Raw genomic sequence first — 20,132 nt, forward strand, 5'->3', positions numbered from 1 at the left:
CTTTTGTACTGTGTCATGTAACACCATGGTCCTGAAAAAACATTGTTTTATTTTTACTATGTACTTTACCAGCAATTATGGTCGAAATGACAATAAAAGTGACTTGACTTGAAGGGTTTCAGCCTGAAATATCGACTACTTTTTTTCCATAGATGCTGCCCGGCCTGCTGAGTTCCTCCGGCATTTTGTGTGTGTTGCTCAGACTTCCAGCATCTGCAGATTTTGTCATTTGTTACCAACTTCCCTCATAGTTTAGACTATAATTCATATAACCTTTATATGAAGCCCAAGGCCTAACAGGGAATCTTCCCATGATGACCATGTTCAGATTTAGGAACCCACTTCAAACTGTCCTACCTAACTCCCCTAACTTAGTAAAATAATACATTGTAACCTCCTGATAACTCTAACAAAACCCATAAACAGAGTGGATGTGGTTCAACTGTTGCATTTGAAACTTTGTTCTGGTGTTGCCCATTTCTACCCTGATACTAGTCCACCTACTGCTGAAGCTTTCATTTATGCCCTTCTCACCTCTAGACTCAAACAGTCGTCTTCCTTAATTAAATATTTTCCATACTCTATTGTACTGCAAGTTCTCCTAACCCATCTTAACATCCTCAGTGATCCACCAGGATTCTCAGAACCAGGTACGATTCATAATTTAAAAAAAATCTTTAGCCTCTATTGTCTTATCCTTCTCTACCTCCAGATCCAGCTCCTCTTGTGTATTTGTGTTCCCATCAGGCACACGGAATCTAGTTGCTGCAGTTCCCTTTGCTATTCTAACACACTCTGTGATTACTAGGGTAACATGCACAAAATGTGTGTTACTCATGGGCAGCTGGGCCATTTTGCGTACCACAGTCCCCAAGGAGACACTGTAGTGCGTCGTGGAAGAGTGTATTCAAAAGAAGCGAGTGGGGCATTTGGGACAATCTGCATGCCACAGTTCCCAAGGAAACAGTGGATTGCACATTATCAGGCACTTGCAACAGCCAATAAAAATAAGTTTAAAAGTGTCCCTGACAACTCCACCTGCAAGAAGTGCATCCAATTGCAGCTTCTTTCAGAAAATGCTGGAGGAACTCAGCAGGTCAGGCAGCATCTATGGAAAAAAAGTAGAGTCGACTGTATTTTTTTTTCCATAGGTGCTGCCGGGCCTGCTGAGTTCCTCCGGCATTTTGTGTGTGTTGCTCGGATTATTGGCATCTGCAAATTTTCTCTTGTTTGCAGTTTCTTTCAAACTGCATTAAGAAATTGGAGCTGGAAATGGATGAACGCCGGATAATTTGGGAGGCTGATGGGTTGATCCAACAGGAAATACAGTTATACCCAGGGTGCAGGAAATAGGTAACCAGGTGAATGTCAGGAGGGGGAATGGGGATAGGCAGACAGTGCATAGTACCCCTGTGGCCATTCCCCTCAACGAACACATGCCACTTTGTATGCAGTTGTGGGGATGACCTAGCAGAGGAAAGCCAAGCCAGTCATGTCTCTACAGCTGAGTCTAAGTGTAGCTTCAAAGGGAAGGGGGAGAAGAAGGGAGCTGTAGCGACAAGGGATTAGCAGGAGGTTCTGTGGATGAGAATGAGATTCCCAGATGGTATGTTCCCTCCCAAGTGCCAGGGTCAGATACATTTCAGTTTTAGTCCACAGCATTCTTAAAGTGGGAGGGTGAGCAGCCAGAGGTTGTGGTGCACAGTAGTACCAATGACATGGGTAGAATGGGTGACAAGGTCCTGCAAAGTGAGTTCAGGCAGTTAGGTGCTAAGTTAATGATTAGGACCACCAGGGCTGTGATTTCAGGATCGCTACCTGTGCCACATGCTAGTGAGGCCAAAAATAAAAAGATCATATAGTTTAACACGTGACTAATGGAATGGTGCAAGAGGGAGAGCTTCAGAGTTTTGCATAGTGGGGGTAAAATTATGAGTTGTGTATTCAATGTAAGGGGTATTCAGTTGTGTTCAATGTAAGGGGTATTGTAGGAAAGGTGGTTGAGCTTAGGGCTTGGATCAGCACATGGAATGATGACATTGTAGCCATTAGTGAGACCTGGTTGCAGGAGTGGTTGGACTGGCGGCTCAATGTTCCAGGGTTTCGTTGTTTTAGATGTGACAGAGCGGGGGGATTAAAGGGGGAGTCAGGGAAAATGCCATGGCAGTGCTTAGACAGGACAGACTGGCGAGCTTTTCTGCTTAGGCTATATGGGTGGAACAGGAATAAATCTGTGAAGTATCTTGAGGTATTAATTTACATTAAAGATGGAATTTGTTATTGTAATAACACCTGAACCACCACTGCAAGCCAAGTAATTACAAATGAACTCTGAATCAGTGTTTTCAACTGGTCAAAGTCCCTCATTGAATATCTATCAAGAGATTATTAGTAGAATAAAATATGTGTTTAATACTTTGGAGATTGTTCCATTGATTGCAGATTTCTAGACATCAGAATTATCTTTGAAAGTCTGACTATGATCAATGAGAATACCGCTGCTTCAGAAGAAGTAGTGTTGCACCTGTAAAATAGTGGCCCTCGTACACGTATGATTAGGCACAGCAGATTCAGAATGAAGAGAAAAGGCATCATTACAATGTTCAAATTTAATCCCTGGGTTAATGAATGAGGCAAAATCAATATCAGAGCCACAGAGTCTTACAGCATGGAGACAGCCCAACTCAACCATACAGTATCACAGTAGCGTAGTAGTTAGCGCACCGCTTTACCATACAGGTGATCCAAGTTCAATTCCCACAGCTGCCTGTAAGGAGTTTGCACATTCTCCCTGTGACCGTGTGGGTTTCCTCCCACAGTCCAAACACGTACCAGTTGGTAGGTTAATTGGTCTTTTGTGAATTGTCCCATGATTAGGCTAGGTTTAAATTGGGGGTTGCTGGGCAGTGTGGCTCAAAGGGCTGGAACGGCCTATTCCATGCTTTATCTCAATGAATGAATAAAAGAATGAATATTGACTAGGTTTCCCCAGGGAGCTAGACCTGTCTGCCTGCATGACATCACAAGACATAGGAACAAAATTAGGCCATTCAACCAATTGAGTCCATCATGGCTGCTTATTATCCCTCTCAACCCCATTCTCCTGCCATCTCCCTGTAACCTTTGACACTCTGACTAATCAAGAACCTATCAACCTCCACTTTAAATATACCCATTGTCTTGGCCTCCACAGCTGTCTGAGGCAAGTGTAGGCCCAGAGTCATCGAACGATCTTCTTACGTTAACCCTAATATTCCTAGGATCATTCCATCTACTGGTAGGTATTTATCTAGTTTAAAAACTTAAATTTTGGAAGCTAAATTTAGATTTGACCGGTGAATAAACAAAGGGAGGTTATATAAAAGTGGGATTGTAAATGAGGTTAGAAATACTAATTCAAATAAAGGATATTTTCTGGTGTATGGAGGTTCAGACAAAAAAATTGTCATCCCAGTAGGAACACAGGGAACAGGAATTCCAGCTACAGAATCAATATAACAATATCTCTCATTGTCAATATTCTGGGGCACCATCGACCACAAACTGGTGAAACCATATAAGTTTCATGGCTACAATAGCATGTCAGAAGCTGAGTATCCTCCTATCTGGAAACTCCATAGTCTTTCAATCATCTACAAGATTACAATTCAGGAGAATGGTTGAATACTGTCGTTGTGGCTATCCCTCGAGGTCGAGGATGATGGTCTTCATTCCATTGATCTATCACAGAGCAAAGATGCCTGTGCGTGTATTTGTTTAACGTGTACTTGATGTTGCAGTCCAAGAAGCACACGATACTTGACAAATCAACCAGCTGATTCCAATGGCATGGAAACCATGACAATTGTAGCTGATGGATTTGTTGCAGCCTTCATCCGCCTTCACAGCCGTTGAGTTCGAAGTAACTTTGTCCACCTGTTCCACCGTTGAGATCTTGGTCGGATTGTTGTTTGTCAGGAACCACACCCTCGACCTTACCACCATGGGTGACCCTACCAGGAGCATAGCTCCAGACAGCATTGCTCTCGGGATCTCAGGAACACACAAGCAGCTCCACCACAACAAAGTGACAATCCATGGAGAAGGTTAAATACCTCTGCTTGCCTGGATGAGTGCAATTCCAACAGGAGGCTCAGTACCATCTGGACAAAGTAACATTCTTGCTGAAGCCCCATCCTTCACATTATGCAGTGATTCCTCCAGCACAAGTACAGGATGGCCGCAGTGAGTACGATCTGTATAGGGCGCACAGACCCATCTGCACTGTGTACTGCAGTTTGACATCTGCCCTATTGAGACAGCATCTCTGAAACCCATGACTTCTTCCACAGTGAAGGGTACTCATGCACCTTTAACACTAAATTCTGAAAGTTGCTCCTGTCAGTCGAGAAAGCCAAGAAATCAGATGCATAAACTTGTTGCATCAAGGTCAATACTATTAAAAGAAGCTTACCCAAGTTATGAGATTACTTAATGAGGGCTATTAATTGAACTAGTTATGTTTCCACAAACCACTGATGTGGTTGTAGTGGGTCCAGTTGAAAACAAGCCCTGCCAGCTCTTCACATGTCAGTGCCAAAAATAACCTGTCATCACTCACAATAATATAGCTCCTAATAAATAGCTTATGATTTAACTCATAATAAATTAGAAACAGCTGCTGGAACATCAGTTGATGAGGTATGAGGTCCTTCACTCTAAAGGATTTATTAATCCATTTGCTTACGCCACTATCAACAAATAAGTAAACACAAGAGTGCTGGTTTCCCTCATTTATAATGCCATAGCTCAAAATTAAGCAAAGTACCTAATGATGTAAAAAACACACAATTAATTACTTTGAAATGTGTTAACCAAAGATTGAAGATTTAAAGATTAGCTTTATTTGTCATATTTATATTAAAAATGCATTAACAAGCATAATTTACATCAATGACCAACACAGTACAAGGATATATTGGGGCAACCTGCAAGTGTCACCATGTTTCCGTTGCCAACACAGCATTCCCACAACTTACTAATCTTAGCCTATACATCTTTGGACTGTGGGAGGAAACTGAAGCACCTGGAGGAAATGCACACAGTCACAAGAAGAACATACAAACTCCTTATAGACAGCCGTGGGAATTGAACCCCAATCTTCCAGCTGTAAAGCATGATGCTAACCACTAAACCGCTGTGCTACCACACTACTTTGCAGCCTGTTCACTACACAAATCCTCCACCCCACATTATGCCATAACCAATATTTGAACTAATATTCAGTGGCTGACTGATTTTATTTCTACATCATGATCTGCTGACCCAAGATAATTTCTCAACACTGTAATAACTCAAAGTTCAATGTTCTGACCCCCACAATATTCCTTCCTACTCTGGCATTGGGTCAATCAACTGAGTGATGAGAAGTACTGAAAATAATTATAAATTTAAAAATAATTTATTTCAAAACTGCACAGAAGTGGCAAGATTCAAACTGGTCACAAATTCAAATCTAGCAGGTACTCAGAGAGAGCATAAACAATTCTTACACAACAAGCACAACAGCATCTTTTCCACCTCAGGTGACTAAATAAGTTCAGGAAACCCCAAATCCTCAAGAGCTTTTACAGGGGCACCATTGAGAGCATCCTGACTGGCTGTATCACCACCTGGTATGGGAACTGCACCAATCTTGATTGCTGGCCACTGCACAGAGTGGTATGGACAGCCCAGCACATCTGTGGATATGAACTTCCCCCAGGACATTTACACCAGCAAGTGCATAAAGAAGGCCTGGAAGATCATCAGGGACACCAGTCACCCCAACCAGAAACTGTTTCAGCAGCTTCCGTCTGGTAAATGGTGACGCAGCATTAAAGCCAGGACCAACAGGCTATGGGACAGCATCTTTCTACAAGCCATTAGACTTATAAAGTCACATGTCTATACATTGCGATGGAGTCATAACGTTAAACTTTTTACTCCCTTGCATTGTGGGATGAATGTAAGATTTAAATAAATTCAAAATTTTAATAAACTCCATTGTAATAAAATAAAATGGCATTCACAAATGCCAGCCCTGAAGAAGGGTCTTGGCCCAAAATGTCAACTGTTTATTCATTTCAGAATCAGGTTTATTATCACCAGCATGTGATGTGAAATTTGTTAACTTAGCAGCAGCAGCTCAATGCAACACACAATCTAGCAGAGAAAAAAAATAATAAATAAAATAAAACATAATAATAATAACCAAGTAAATCAATTACCTATATTGTATAGACTAAAAATAACGTGCAAAAACGGAAATATTTCCATGGATGCTGCCTGACGTGCTGAGTTCCTCCAACATTTCATGTGTGTTGCCAGGGCATTTACAAACCTAACCTACAATCTCTTTGGGCCAGGCATGTTTTGTCAAATTGTGAAGTGAGCAAGAGAACAATCCACAGATAACTCTGAACTGTTCTGCTTTTAACCTCCAGTAATATTTTGGACTCAGTCTCTCAAGCACATAACCTGGTCTATTCACACATCACCGGCTCAGTTCTACTCCAGGAGTTGAGCTGATGGCCAATGTACAACGTTAGAGATAGCAGTACGGATTTTAATTTCGATCTCATTGAATAGGAATTCTGCACAATAGTGACATTTATGCAGCATCTAGAAAGGCACAGAGAGGAGAGATAGAGTCCATATACAGGAAAGTTTGGATTGGCATCTTGGTCATCGGTGATACACCTGTTCATGTGCTGTACTGTTCTATGTTCTGTGCGGCATGGTAGTGTAGTGGTTAGCACACTTTACAGTAAAGTGACCATGGTTATAATTCCCACCATTGCCTGTAAGGAGTCTGCACTTTCACCCTGGGTTTCCTCCCACAGTCCGAAGTGCTACCAGTTGGTAGGTTAATTAGTCCGGTGATTAGGATGGGATTAAATTGGGAGGGGGCTGCTGGTCACTGTGGCTCGAATGGCCAGAAGGGCCTATTCCTTGCTGAATTTCCATAAATAAATACACACTCCTCAAACAGATTCTAGACTCCGTAACTTACTGTAAATACATGGTGATCCCTCCCACCACCAACAGGAAAACCAACAACACCCCCTGTCATATTAAAGCACATACACCAGAAAACCATGTGGTTAAAGGCAAAGAGGCACCCAAAGCAGCATTACAGGTCTCAGCAGAAACTAACACACTGCTGCGATGGAGAGGCTGAGACTGGGAAGTTTAACAGCAACAAGTCTCACCAAATAAATGCCACTTCATCCTTGACCATTCCATCTTATGATCTCAAGAGAATGTAGTGAGTTACTTTCTTTAAAAAAACCCTGAAAACTGAGAACTCATCTGTTTATCCCTGTGATTCAAAGAACATTTGGACTTTTTGTTTCCTAATGTTGTGACTAACAAACTTGTCACTTCCAATATCACACAAAAAAATTATTAAATGGTGTGATATTTTAATTGCATTTAGGCTTAAATGGGGCTGGCATTGTTAAGAATACAGCATCTTGTTGTGCATTAATTAGGTATTTCATTTCCTTGAATATACAACAATAATTTACATGTATATAGCACTTTTAGCTGAGAAAATTGTCTCAGGATGCTTCTACAACCAATAGACTCACTTTCAAGAACCCTTTACAACATGTTCTCAGTAGCTTTTTCCTCGCACAGATTGTCTTCTTCTGCACAGTGGTTGCTTGTGTGTCCTTGTCAAAGTAGAGATTTTTTTGCCTATCTTATTGTATTTCTTTACTTTCCTGTAAATGCCTGCAGGAAAATGAATCTCAAGGTGGTATAAGCTAACATATATATAACCATATAACAATTACAGCATGGAAACAGACCATCTTGGCCCTTCTAGTCCTTGCCGAACTCTTACTCTCACCTAGTCCCACCTACCTGCACTCAGCCCATAACTCTCCATTCCTTTCCTGTCCATATAGCTATCCAATTTTTTTTTAACTGACAAAATCGAACCTGCCTCTACCACTTCTACCGGAAGCTCGTTCCACACAGCTACCACTCTCTGAGTAAAGAAGTTCCCCCTCGTGTTACTCCTAAACTTTTGCCCCTTAACTCCAAACTCATGTCCTCTTGTTTGAATCTCCCCTACTCTCAATGGAAAAAGCCTATCCACGTCAACTCTATCTATCCCCCTCATAATTTTAAATACCTCTATCAAGTCCCCTCCCCCCGAACCTTCTACACTCCAAAGAATAAAGACTTAACTTGTTCAACCTTTATCTGTAACTTAGGTGCTGAAACCCAGGTAACATTCTAGTAAATCTCCACTGTCTGCTCTCTATATTGTTGACACCTTTCCTATAATTCGGTGATCAGAACTGTACACAATACTCCAAATTTGGCCTCACCAATGCCTTGTACAATTTTAACATTACATCTCAACTCCTATACTCAGTGCTCTGATTTATAAAGGCCAGCATACCAAAAGCTTTCTTCACCACCCTATCCACATGAGATTCCACCCTCAGGGAACCATGCACCATTATTCCTAGATCACTCTGTTCTACTGCATTCCTCAATGCCCTACCATTTACCATGTATGTCCTATTTTGATTAGTCCTACCAAAATGTAGCACCTCACACTTATCAGCATTAAACTCCCTCTGCCATCTCTCAGCCCACTCTTTTAACTGGCCTAAATTTCTCTGTAAGTTTTGAAAATCTACTTCATTATCCACAATGCCACCTATCTTAATATCATCTGCATACTAACTAATCCAATTTACCACCTCATCATCCAGATCATTAATGTATATGACAAACAACATTGGACCCAGCACAGATCCCTGAGGCACACCACTAGTCACCGGCCTCCAACCTGACAAACAGTTATCCACCACTATTCTCTGGCATCGGGCATATATGTACTTGATGATAAACTTTACTTTGACTTTGAAAGCATTACCAAAATTTGAGTTACAGAAAAGATAGATAAAGGGTGGACTTTAAAGAAACATTTTAAGAGAGAAGAGAAAAATGAAGAGGAAGGTATTGGTTGACTGCAAAGTATGTTGTGATGTTCTCAGGATCTCATACAATTACAAATTCTCTCCTTCTCTCAGATGGTACCCGAGAACTTTTACAGAGGCTTTACCAAACTCTAGCGTGTCCTTCACCACAAATTCCTGCATCTTGGAATTTGCCAGTTTATACTCTTCCATTATGGAGGGCTCTGTCTTTGAAAACAACTGTGTTACAGGAAGACTAAAGGGCATCTTTCACTGGGATGATCTGCCAGTAGCAGCTGATGTTTGTCCCAGAATGGGGTGGCACAGTAGTGCTGCGGTTCGTGCACAGTGTGAGCAGTCTGTAAGGAGTTTGTATGTTCTCTCTGTGACCACATGTTTTCTCCAGTTTCTTCCCACGTTCCAAAGATGTACATTTAGCGTTAGCAAGTTGTAGAGATGCCACGCTGGTGCTGGAAGTGTGTTGACTCTTGCAGGCTGGCCCCAGCACTATCCTCAGACTACGCTGACCATTGATGCCAAAATGACACATATCGCTCAATGTCTTGATGTACGTGTGATCAATAAAACTAATCTTTCTTTTTATCTTCTTAACAGACAACCCATACAGAATAGAGATCTAACTCAGCTGTGCAAAACGAACTTACACAGAGACCATTGCAAAACCCCAAACCGTTTTGCCAAATGCACACTGCAGAAAGAGAATGCAGTGTATGTTTCATTGTACATGTGACAAATAGAGCTGGTCCTTAAAATAACTCGCATGGTGTGGTGTGGGAGATGGAGATTTGAGGATGTGGCACATTAGTGAATATATTCTCTGTAGCCACTTTACTGGGTACAGCTGTACACTTGCTCATTAACACCTATTTATTTATTGAGGAATAAACCCTTCCGGGCCTTCAAGCCATGCCACGTAGCAATCCCCCAATTTCACCCTAGCCTAATCACAGGACAATTTACAATGACCAATTAACCAACCAAATGGTACGTCTTTAGTTTGTGGGAGGAAATGGCAGCACCCAGAGGAAACCCCGGCAGTCACAGGTAGAACATACAAACTCATTCCAGGCAGCGGGGGGAGCTGAACCCCGGTCACCTCTACTGTAAAGTATTGCAGTAACTGCTATGCTACCATGCAAATATCTAATCAGCCAATCTTGAGGCAGCAGCTCAATGCAGAAAAACATGGTCAAGATGTTTTGTTGATGTTCAGACGAACCGTCAGAATGGGGAAGAAATATGATCTAATTGACTTTGACAGTGGAATGATGGTTGATGCCAATCAGGGTGGTTTGAGCATCTCAGAAATTGCTGATCTCCGGGGATTTTTACACCCGACAGTATCTAGTTTACAGAAAATGCCTTATTAATGAGAGAGGTCAGGGGAGAAAGGTCAGACTGGTTCAAACAGACAGGAAGGTGACAGTAACACAAAGAACGACACGTTACAACAGTGGTGTGGTGAAACGCACCTCTGAACAGCAACACATCGAACCTTGAAGTGGATGTGCTGCAGCAACAGAAAACCACCAATGTCCACTCGACGGCTAATATTAGGTACAAGAAATACTCAATAAAGTGGCCACTGACAGCAGCTTCTGTCACTCTAATAAATGGTGGCAATCTGCAGCAAACACAGAAGCAGCAAAAACCTCTGTTCAAAATCTTAAAATAAAAACATATTTTAACAATAATAGCTCTTCCCTTAAGTCTGGTCTCAATGAAATGACAACTGAAAGATCATAAACATCTGTTTTCTGAGTGGAGTTGATCCAGCATGGCCAAAGGAACTGTGTGTGTACAGCCTTCCAATACTTATATACAGGCTCCCTGGACTGCTGAGATTAAAATAAACATAAAACGCACAAGGTGGCAGAGAAAGCCCCTCTCCCACAGGCTTCAGACACATTGATTGCAGACAGTGAGCATCTAAGAGCATGGATGAGGTACCTAAACACTGCCTTTGTAAAATGCTCCCGGTTCACTGGAGGATAACCAGACCGATGCCTGCACCTCCTACCAAGCTAACATCCCCAGCATCGAGGCTCGAATGACATCAGCTCTGATGGGCAGGCCGCGTCATCCTCATGTCCGAAAGAGCCTCTCTGTTCCAGGCTCTTTCGCAGCTCATGATCACCACAGGACAGAGGAAAGTTTTTTTTGGAATGTTCTCAAAGTCTTTTTGGGGAAAACAAATGCAGCATGTAACATCATCATTCTGACAGGATGCTTCAGCAATTGTTCTGCATTGAGCTGCAAGGCATCGCAGAGAGTTATGGACAAATCACAGAAGCCAGCCTTCCCTCTGTGGACTTTGTCTATACTTCTTACCTCAGTAAGCAGCTGGCAGAATCAAACCTTCATCCACCCCAGATATTCACTCTTCTCCCCTCTCCCGTCGGACAGAAGATAAGAAAGCCTGAATGCACATTCTACCAGGCTCACGGACAGCTTCTCTCCCACTGATATCAGACTTTGAACGGACCTTTGGTACAATAAAATGGATTCCACGGCATAATCTGCCTTGCTACGATCTTGTAGTTTACCATTTGCCTGTACTGCATTTTCTCAGTAGCTTTTACAAGTTATTCTGCATTGTTGTTGTTTTACCTTATTCTAGCATGACTTCACCTGTATGAACAGTGTTCAAGACAAGCTTTTCTTTGTATCATGGTACACGTGACAAGAATAAACCAATACCAAAACCAGCTCACAAGATTCCCTGCCCCACAACTGTCTGTAATGACGATCGTGTGTCCAGGGTTGCAAGCTGAAACTCAAGCCCCTCCATTGACAGCTAAAGAGAGCCAAGGCCAACATTGATGGAAGGAACATGCTGCTTCCCACAATGCCTCACTGCGAGACTGTAGATCTCCAATGACCATGTCTGCCTCCTCAGAAACCATTGACATGTGGTGGGAGCAAATCATTTCCGATTCTGTGGGACTGTCTCAGAGGGAAAAAAACTCTTTAGGCTAATGAAATACTGTCACTAGAAAGGCTCAAAGTTCAAAGTAAAACTTATTATCAGAGTACATACATGTCACCACATACAACCCTGAAATTCTTCTCCTGTGTGCATACTTAGCAAATCTATAGAATAGTAACTATAAACGTGATTTGCAAACTGTAAACATCAGCAACTGTAAACAAACTGTGCAAATTCAGGTAATAAATAAATAGCAATAAATAACAAGCATGAAATAACAAGATAAAAGAGTCCTTAAATGAATGTGGTTATCCCTTTTTGTTCAAGAGACTAATGGTTGAGGGGTAGTAACTGTTCTTGAACCTGGTGGTGTGAGTCCTGAGGCACCTGTACCTTCTGCCTGGTGGGAGCAGCAGGAAAAGAATGAGGCCTGGGTGGTGAGGATTCTTGATGATGGATGCTGCTTTTCTACAGCAACATTTCATGTAGATGTGCTCCATGGTTCAGAGAGTACTGGTGATGTGCTGGGCTGAATCCACTACTCTTTGTAGGGTTTTCCACTCAAAAGCATTGGCGTGCCCATACCAGGCCATAATGCAGCCAGTCAGCACACTTGACTGAAATCTCCTTAGACTCCTGAGTAAGTAGAGGTGCTGTCAAGCTTTCTTCGTAATTCTATTTATATGAAGGATTCAGGACAGGTCCTCTGAGATGGTGACACTGAGGAATTTAAAGTTAGTGACCCTCTCTACCTCTGATCTTCTGATGGTTACTGGCTCATGAACCTCTGGTTTACTGCTCCTGATGTCTACAATCAGTTCCCTGGTTTTACTGACATTGATTAAGAGGTGGCCATTATTACACCCTCAGCCAAGTTTTCAGTCTCCCTCCTGTATGCTGACTCATCACCACCTTTGATACAGCCCACAACAGTGGTGTCATCAGCAAACTTATATATGGTGTTGGAGCGGTGCTTAGCCACGCAGTCATAGGTGTAAAGTGAGTAGAGCAGGGGGCTAAATACACACCCTTGCGGTGCTCCTGTGCTGATAGAGATTGTGGAGGAAATGTTTCTGCCGATCTGAACTGACTAGGGTCTGCAAGTAAGGAAATCCAGGATCCAATTGTACAAAGGAGTATTAAGACCCAGGACTTGGAGTTTATTGATTGGTTTTGTGGAGAAGATGGTGTTAAATGCCCAGCTGTAACCAATAAAATACATCCTGATGTATATATCTTTGCTATTCAGATGATCCAGGGCTGTGTGAAGAACCAACAAGATGGCGTCTGCTGTAGACTTGTTGCTTTGGTCTGAGAATTGGAGCGGATTTAAGTCACCACTCAGACATGAGCTGATATGCTTCAAACAGCAGCCTCTCAAAACACTTCATCACCGTAGGTGTACTGGGCAATAGTCAATTTGGACAGGTTACCACGCTCTTCTTGGGCACTGGTATGATAGAAGCCTGCTTCAAGCAGGTGAGTACCACACAGTACCGGAGTGAGAGGATAAAATACCTGTGAATACACCAGGCACAGGTCTTCAGTACTCAGCCAGGTACTCCATCCGGACCAGATGCTTTCCTTGGATTCACTCTCTCGAAGGCAGCCCACACGTCATCATCAGATACCGTGACCAAAGGACCATCAGGAGACATGGGGGTGCGCAATGGTTCCTCCCCATTCTGGTGATCAAAGCGAGCTCAGAAGACATCGAGCTCATCAGAAAATGAGGCGCTTCTGTCCCCTATGTCGCAAGACTGAGCTTGGTAGCTGTGAGGGAAATTGTCACCAGTCAGAAACAAAATCAGCTCACCCTGAGAGTGATATCTTTTATTCTGTGCAGCCTGAAATGTTCCTCAGTTCAGAGTTAATGTTTTTCTTCAGATAGACGCTTTTAAATAATTACTAAAGTCTGTTACATGTGCAGTGTTACTTGATTGGTGTCTCAGCAGAATATTTAGATTTAAAAGAGACATAAACACTTGTGGAGTTAGTGTAAAATTGTTACTGTTCATGTATTTTAATTTTCCTATGCTGCTCATAATTTTATATAATCATCTATAGGTATATAATTTTTCAGTATATGTTCAGTAATTGTAGTACAGTTGTTTCTGTATTTTTCTAGAATTTTCTCTGCAGCCTGTGTCATGTTACTGAAGCTGACTACTTCACAGGTTACCTCTCATCACTGCAATATGATTTATCTCTCCAGTGAGCAACATTTTGGTATAAAACAACTACAACTTCAGAGGTTTTTTCTTTTCCTCATTCTCCTTCATTTTATCTCTCCCTTACAGTACAGTGAGGTGGTTACTATCAATTTTTATTGTTGCGAACACCCAATAAAATGGCTATAATTACAAGACTTACTCCTCATTCTTGACTTCCAAAGAACCCCTGGGTCAATATCACTGCATCAAACATGCTGGACATGGGAAAGCGAACGGTAGGGCCTGTAGCATGTTCAGCTTTCCATAAGAGCAATGCCTGCCTTAACTTTAACTAACTATTGTGACAGATTTGCTCTGAGTCATCACTCTCATGTATTGACTGGCTGCATCACAGCCTGGTATGGGAACACCGATGCCTTTGAAAGGAAAATCTAACAAAGGGTAGTGGATTCAGCCTAGTATATCACAGGTAAAGGCCTCCCGGCCACTGAGCACATCGACATGAAACACTGCTGTAGGAAAGCTGCATCCTCACCACCCAGGCCATGCCCTTTTCTCATTGTTGCCATCAGGCAGAAGGTATAATGGCCTCAAGACTCACATCAGCAGGTTCAGGAACAGTAACCACCCCTCAACCATCAGGCTCCTGAACAAAATGGTATAACTGCATTCACTTGCCCATTCATTGAGATATTTCCACAACCAATGATCTCACTTTAAGGACTCTTTATCTTGTCTTTCATGTTCTTGTTATTTATTGCTGTCTATTTATATTTGCATTTGCACAGTTTGTTGTCAACTGATTTGATCTTTCATTGATCCTGTTACAGTTACCATTGTATAGATTTGCTGAGTATTCTCACAGGGAAATGAATTTCAGGGTTGTATATGGTGACATACATGTACTTCGACAATAAAATTTACTTTGAACTTTATAGATCTGACCACCAGATAAATCTATGTATGCTTTCTGTTTCAACTACTCCAGATTAATCGCAAGTTTCACATTCCAAACAAAAGGCGAACACTAAAATCAAACATAAATGCTGGAGACCTGAAATAACTGAAAATACTGAAAACACTTGGCAGGTCTCGCAGCATTTATTCTGAGTTCTGCAGAAGGGTCTGGGCCCAAATCTTCAGCTGTTTACTCTTTTCCATAGATAGTGCCTGGCCTGCTGAGCTCCTCCAGTTTTATACGTGTGTTGCCTGAATTTCCCGCATCTGCAGATTTTCTTTAGTTCGTGTCTCGCAGCATTTATTGCAGATTTCTGACCTGAGATTTTAACCCGTTTCTCTTCCTGCAGATATCGTCTGACCTGCAAGTGTTTAAAGCATTTTCTGTTTTTGATCTACATTCTAAATACTCCGAGACTTTTTCATCTCTGAAACAGTATTCAAGATCGTGGATTTGTTTGATTGCAAATGAAAGGATCCAATAAAACAGATGATATGGAATGTACTTTGATTATGTACTCAATATTGCAAATGAGAACATAATGATATAATTCAGCACATCATGAATAAAATGTGGCTGACATTGAGCGAACAGCAAGGTTTAACATTGTACAGAGAGAGCAAATTGAACATTGGGACATATTCCAACTCCATTTCTCATTAAATGCAAAACAGTACTTCCACACATGCTTTCCTTCATAATTGACACACAAGTCTCCCTCACAAACACCAAGAATGTGAGAACAATCCATTGTCAACACCTCAGAGTCAAACTGTACACCAGAACTAAAGTGTAAATTACTCTTTCAGGGAAGTTAACAGTTGCACTATTAGCTCCACTTCAGTTCCTGCCATTAAAACTAAGGGAACTCAACATAGAAAATCAGATAAATTAACCCCATCACTTGGCTCTTAGGTTTTTTTTTGATTTTACATAGTCATATTAAAAATACGAGGGGTGATTGATAAGTTTGTGGCCTAAGGTGGAAGGGGTCAATTTTAGAAAACCTAGCACAGTTATTTTTCAACATACTCCCCTCCTACATTTACACATTTAGTCCAGCGGTCGTGGAGCATACAGATCTTGTACCTCCAGAAAGTATCCACAGCAGGGGTGATTGATAAGTTCGTGGCCTAAGGTAGAAGGAGATGAGTTATTAACTTCAAACTTTCTGCATAAGCACTCAAAGAGCTGAACTGCATGTACATGTGACGAGAGCTGTATAACTCATCTCCTTCTACCTTCAGCCATGAACTTATCAATCACCCATGTAAGGAGGGGACTATGTTGAAAAATAAATGTGCTAGGTTTTCTAAAAGTTACTCCTTCTACCTTAGGTCACTAACATCAATCACCCCTCATATATTATCCTAATATTCAACTGTTCTGTAATTAAGATATGGAATTGGAAATGTTTGAACCGTATTATTAGTTACACCAGTTCTTAGAGTCATAGAGTCAGAGTCATAGAGAAGTACAGTTCAGAAACAGGCCCCATCTCGTCCATGCCAAAAACCATTTAAACTACCTACTCCCAACAACCTGCACCTGGGCCCATCACCCTCCATATCCCTACTATCGATGTACCTATCCAAACTTCTCTCAAACAAGCTCTTACCTGGCACCTGTCACATCAACACCAACCATCAATTGTCCGTTCAGCATTAGCACTTCGTCTCGAATTTTAATCTTCTCACACCTTGCAGCAGGACTGTGCTTTTCCACTTCTGTAACCCAGATGTATCCGACATCCAACATAGGCCCTTTGCTATCTTTCTTTTTCTTCCTACTCTTTTTACTGTTGCGTTCACTTGGAGAATCCAAATAGATTGGGACATTCCCAAAGCGCACTCCAAGATCATTCTTGTCTCCTTCTGCTCTGATCAAGTAAGCGACACAAATTTCAAAATTGTCTTGTTCCTTTTGATGTGGTTGTCTGACACCTGCTTCCACTCCAAAATTCAGGTGAATGTATTCACAAAGCATCTGAATAGCTGACTGACACAGTTGAAGTCCGGGTGTTTCTTGGTCTTCCTTCAGTCTGATGTCCAGCCAGTGTTCTAGGAGAGGGAGAAAGAGCTTGGCACTTTCTGAAGTTATTGGCATCGTGGGGCCAGCCAGTATCCCCACATTATCCAAATTTCTAGCCGCTGGAAAACATATTAATATTCGTCAGGTTATCAATCTTCAGGGAACTGTAGTTGTTCTCATTTGGGAACTTAAATCAGCTTAGGCTCAAACGGCATCGAAGAACAGCAAGAAATCTTCAGTGCTGGGAAAGAATCTTCGGCAAAATGAACAAAAAGAATTTGTGGGGAGAGACAGCTCACAACCAGGAACTGACAATGGCAGAGTACGAATTGAAATGCCGATGGAGAATTTTTACTTGCATCTTAAAAAAAGAGAAAAACACAATTCAAGTATCAGCTCAAACCACAGTAAGTCAGTTCAAGAATTACTTGATGGAAGTTTCAATTATTTTCAAGTAATACTTGTCAATCTTATTTGAATGCAGTCAATTTTCTTCAGACAACAGAGTAATTCATGGTGTTAGGGAGCACAAAAAGATGGGGGAGGGAAGCGGCACAGAAAGGATGGGGGTGAAGGGGGGGAGAGAGAGGTGGGGAGGGGGAGTGTAGAAAGAAGGGGTGAGAGAGGGTAGAAAGGGTGTAGGAGTGTGCAGGAGGGGGAGGGGAAGCGAGGGGGAAGAGAGTGGAGAATAGGGGGAAGGGGAGGGGAGGGGGAAGGGTATGGGGTAGAGAGGGGGAGAGGGGGAGAGAGGGGATAGGGGGAGTTGGGGAAAGGGAGAGAGAGTGGGGGGAGAGAAGGGGTGAGAGGGGGAGAAGAGGCAGAGAGGGGGTAGAGAGGGGGAAATGGAGGAGAGGCAGAGGGGATGGGGAGGAGGAAGGTTGGGGAAGAGAGAGTGGGGGGAGAGAGAGAGAGAGATAAAAAGAGATAAAGAGAGCCATAACCTGAGTACAGAATTTGATAGGAAACATTGATAATAAACAAGTCCTTATCCTAATTCTATTGCACCTGTAATGATATCACAATGCCCCCAGCCTTGTAGTGATGTTACAGGACAGGATCAAGAGTTGAAATCACCAGGATATTCTTGAGGCAACAAAGACCACCATCAACTAGAGGGGGAGAGAGCTTTGTGATGCTTACAGTACATGGGTCGTATCCATTTGAAGTGACATGTTGTTGAAATTAACCACAGTTCACACAGACTTCAGTTGATTATACCGAGCTCGCAGTGGATGTCATCTTGTGTATGTAGAAATGTCATGTTCAACATTAGATAAGTCGGCAAACAGACAGGGAACATAATCAGCCACTTTGAGATAGTTGAGACAAAAAGCTGAGATAAAAGGAATTCACATCAACGCCTTGACAGGTACATCAAAATGCTAAGCTTGGACTTGCTGTTAAGACATGGATAAGGGGTAAAATGTTATGAATATACTGTAAACTAGCATGAGATGTACTATTCAGCTGAAAACAAGCCAGTGTCAAGGAGCAGACAAGATATGAATTCAACGGGCATTTCCAGCACAATAATTAAGGCTCAAGCAGCATTGTAACATGGAAGTATCAAGATGATACATGGTGGCGAATGCGAGTTAGATTTCAACACTCTCAAGAGAAGTTTGGATAAATACATGGATGGGAGGGATATAGAGAACTATGGTCCAATTGCAGGTCGATGAGACTAGGCAGAACAAAAGTTCAGGACAGATGAGATGGGCCGACAGGCCTGTTTCTGTGTTGTAACTTTGAAAAAATGATGAATGTACTATAACATAAATATATGCAGTCACTAAATTACTTCAACTATTGTTAGCGTATGGAAACATGTTTAACTATGGTTAAGTGCCAATAATTTTAATTGGAGAGAGATAATGACATCTCAGTATTTTTGCGAGGGTTAATGGTTGAGTGTTAGCAAAGTCACACACAATAAGATACGGAATTGTAAAATAAAGGTGTAATTCAGTTACTATTTAGTTTCTTTTAATATGAATTGTTCAAGAGATCTGATACTATCAATATAACCACAGCAGCACAAATATCCAAGGTAATTTGGAATATTATATTTTAAAAGAATTCACAGGGCTATTTATACCAAACAGTCCTGTGAATATAGAAACATCCATTACCTGCAGAACATTTAGGGAATGCATTTACTAAAGCCAAAAGGATAGAAAAAGTATTTTATATTATTTCATTTCATAGTAACTGGCTCAAAAATGCAAAAGACATATATCCTGTGTGCAAACCTCAAAAGTTGGATTGCATTATATCCCCGTATCACATGTAACAAGTTATCATCTCAATGAAAAAAATGTGTCTGCCTTGGCTTCATTTCTGTCCAGAGTCAGAAAAATCAGTATCAAAATCCAAGTAACACTTTAAAGCAGTATTTTTAAGTGAATCACCAACAGTACAGTTTATAATGAAGGGCATGTGAATTATTATGAATCTTTAGGATACGGCTGTGGAAGCAATATTTATTGCAGTGATTTAGTTTGAGAATGAATTGGTTTGCATTTTATTACAGGAAAAATGCTGACAACATACAGCTGACTAATTAGTGGAGAAGAACCCGTGGTACAAACGGGACAGTGAGGAGAAAACTGCTCATTTCCTACAGCAAGTCTTATTTTAATCACTGTCTGGGAACAATTGATGGATTTAGTTCTGAAAATCTTTTTCATTTGGTTTACCATGAAAAAAATACCATTGCCTTAATGTGGGAACACAAACAAACAAACCGTAAACCCTTAACGCCATATGAAAGCAATTTGCGCAATCAAGGTTTTTTTTTAAGTGAGACTGTGTAATCTGGTAACAATTTCTACATTTTCTTGTGCTGTTCTTCAGTATTATCTAATTGTGGTGTGTTTTTATTAGTACTAAATACTAAACTAAGTTAGACTTTATTGTGCTTCTGTCTTCAGGGTACAGGTGTTTTAAATAAAAAGGGCACTGAATCTGACTCCATAAAATCACAGCATGTGCTTCCGTTAATACAACCCAATTTCCACTTCTCACTGCTGGAGTGCACAAGCCATATTTTGTAC

The 20,132-nt window shown here is 41.5% G+C and overlaps 1 protein-coding gene across 1 annotated transcript in view; it reads right to left on the reverse strand.

The window, feature by feature from the left end:
- The window catches only part of pdzd2 (PDZ domain containing 2), a 445,568-nt gene that overhangs the window by 304,653 nt on the left and 120,783 nt on the right, over positions 1-20,132 (reverse strand). Inside the window, exon 3 of the mRNA XM_059989569.1 lies at positions 16,664-17,437. Coding sequence (XP_059845552.1) covers positions 16,664-17,151 — 488 coding nt within the window. The 5' untranslated portion in view covers positions 17,152-17,437. The remainder of the gene's footprint in view (positions 1-16,663; positions 17,438-20,132) is intronic.

Source organism: Hypanus sabinus, chromosome 14 (genome assembly GCF_030144855.1).
Source record: "Hypanus sabinus isolate sHypSab1 chromosome 14, sHypSab1.hap1, whole genome shotgun sequence".
In the NCBI taxonomy this organism is placed as follows: domain Eukaryota; kingdom Metazoa; phylum Chordata; class Chondrichthyes; order Myliobatiformes; family Dasyatidae; genus Hypanus; species Hypanus sabinus.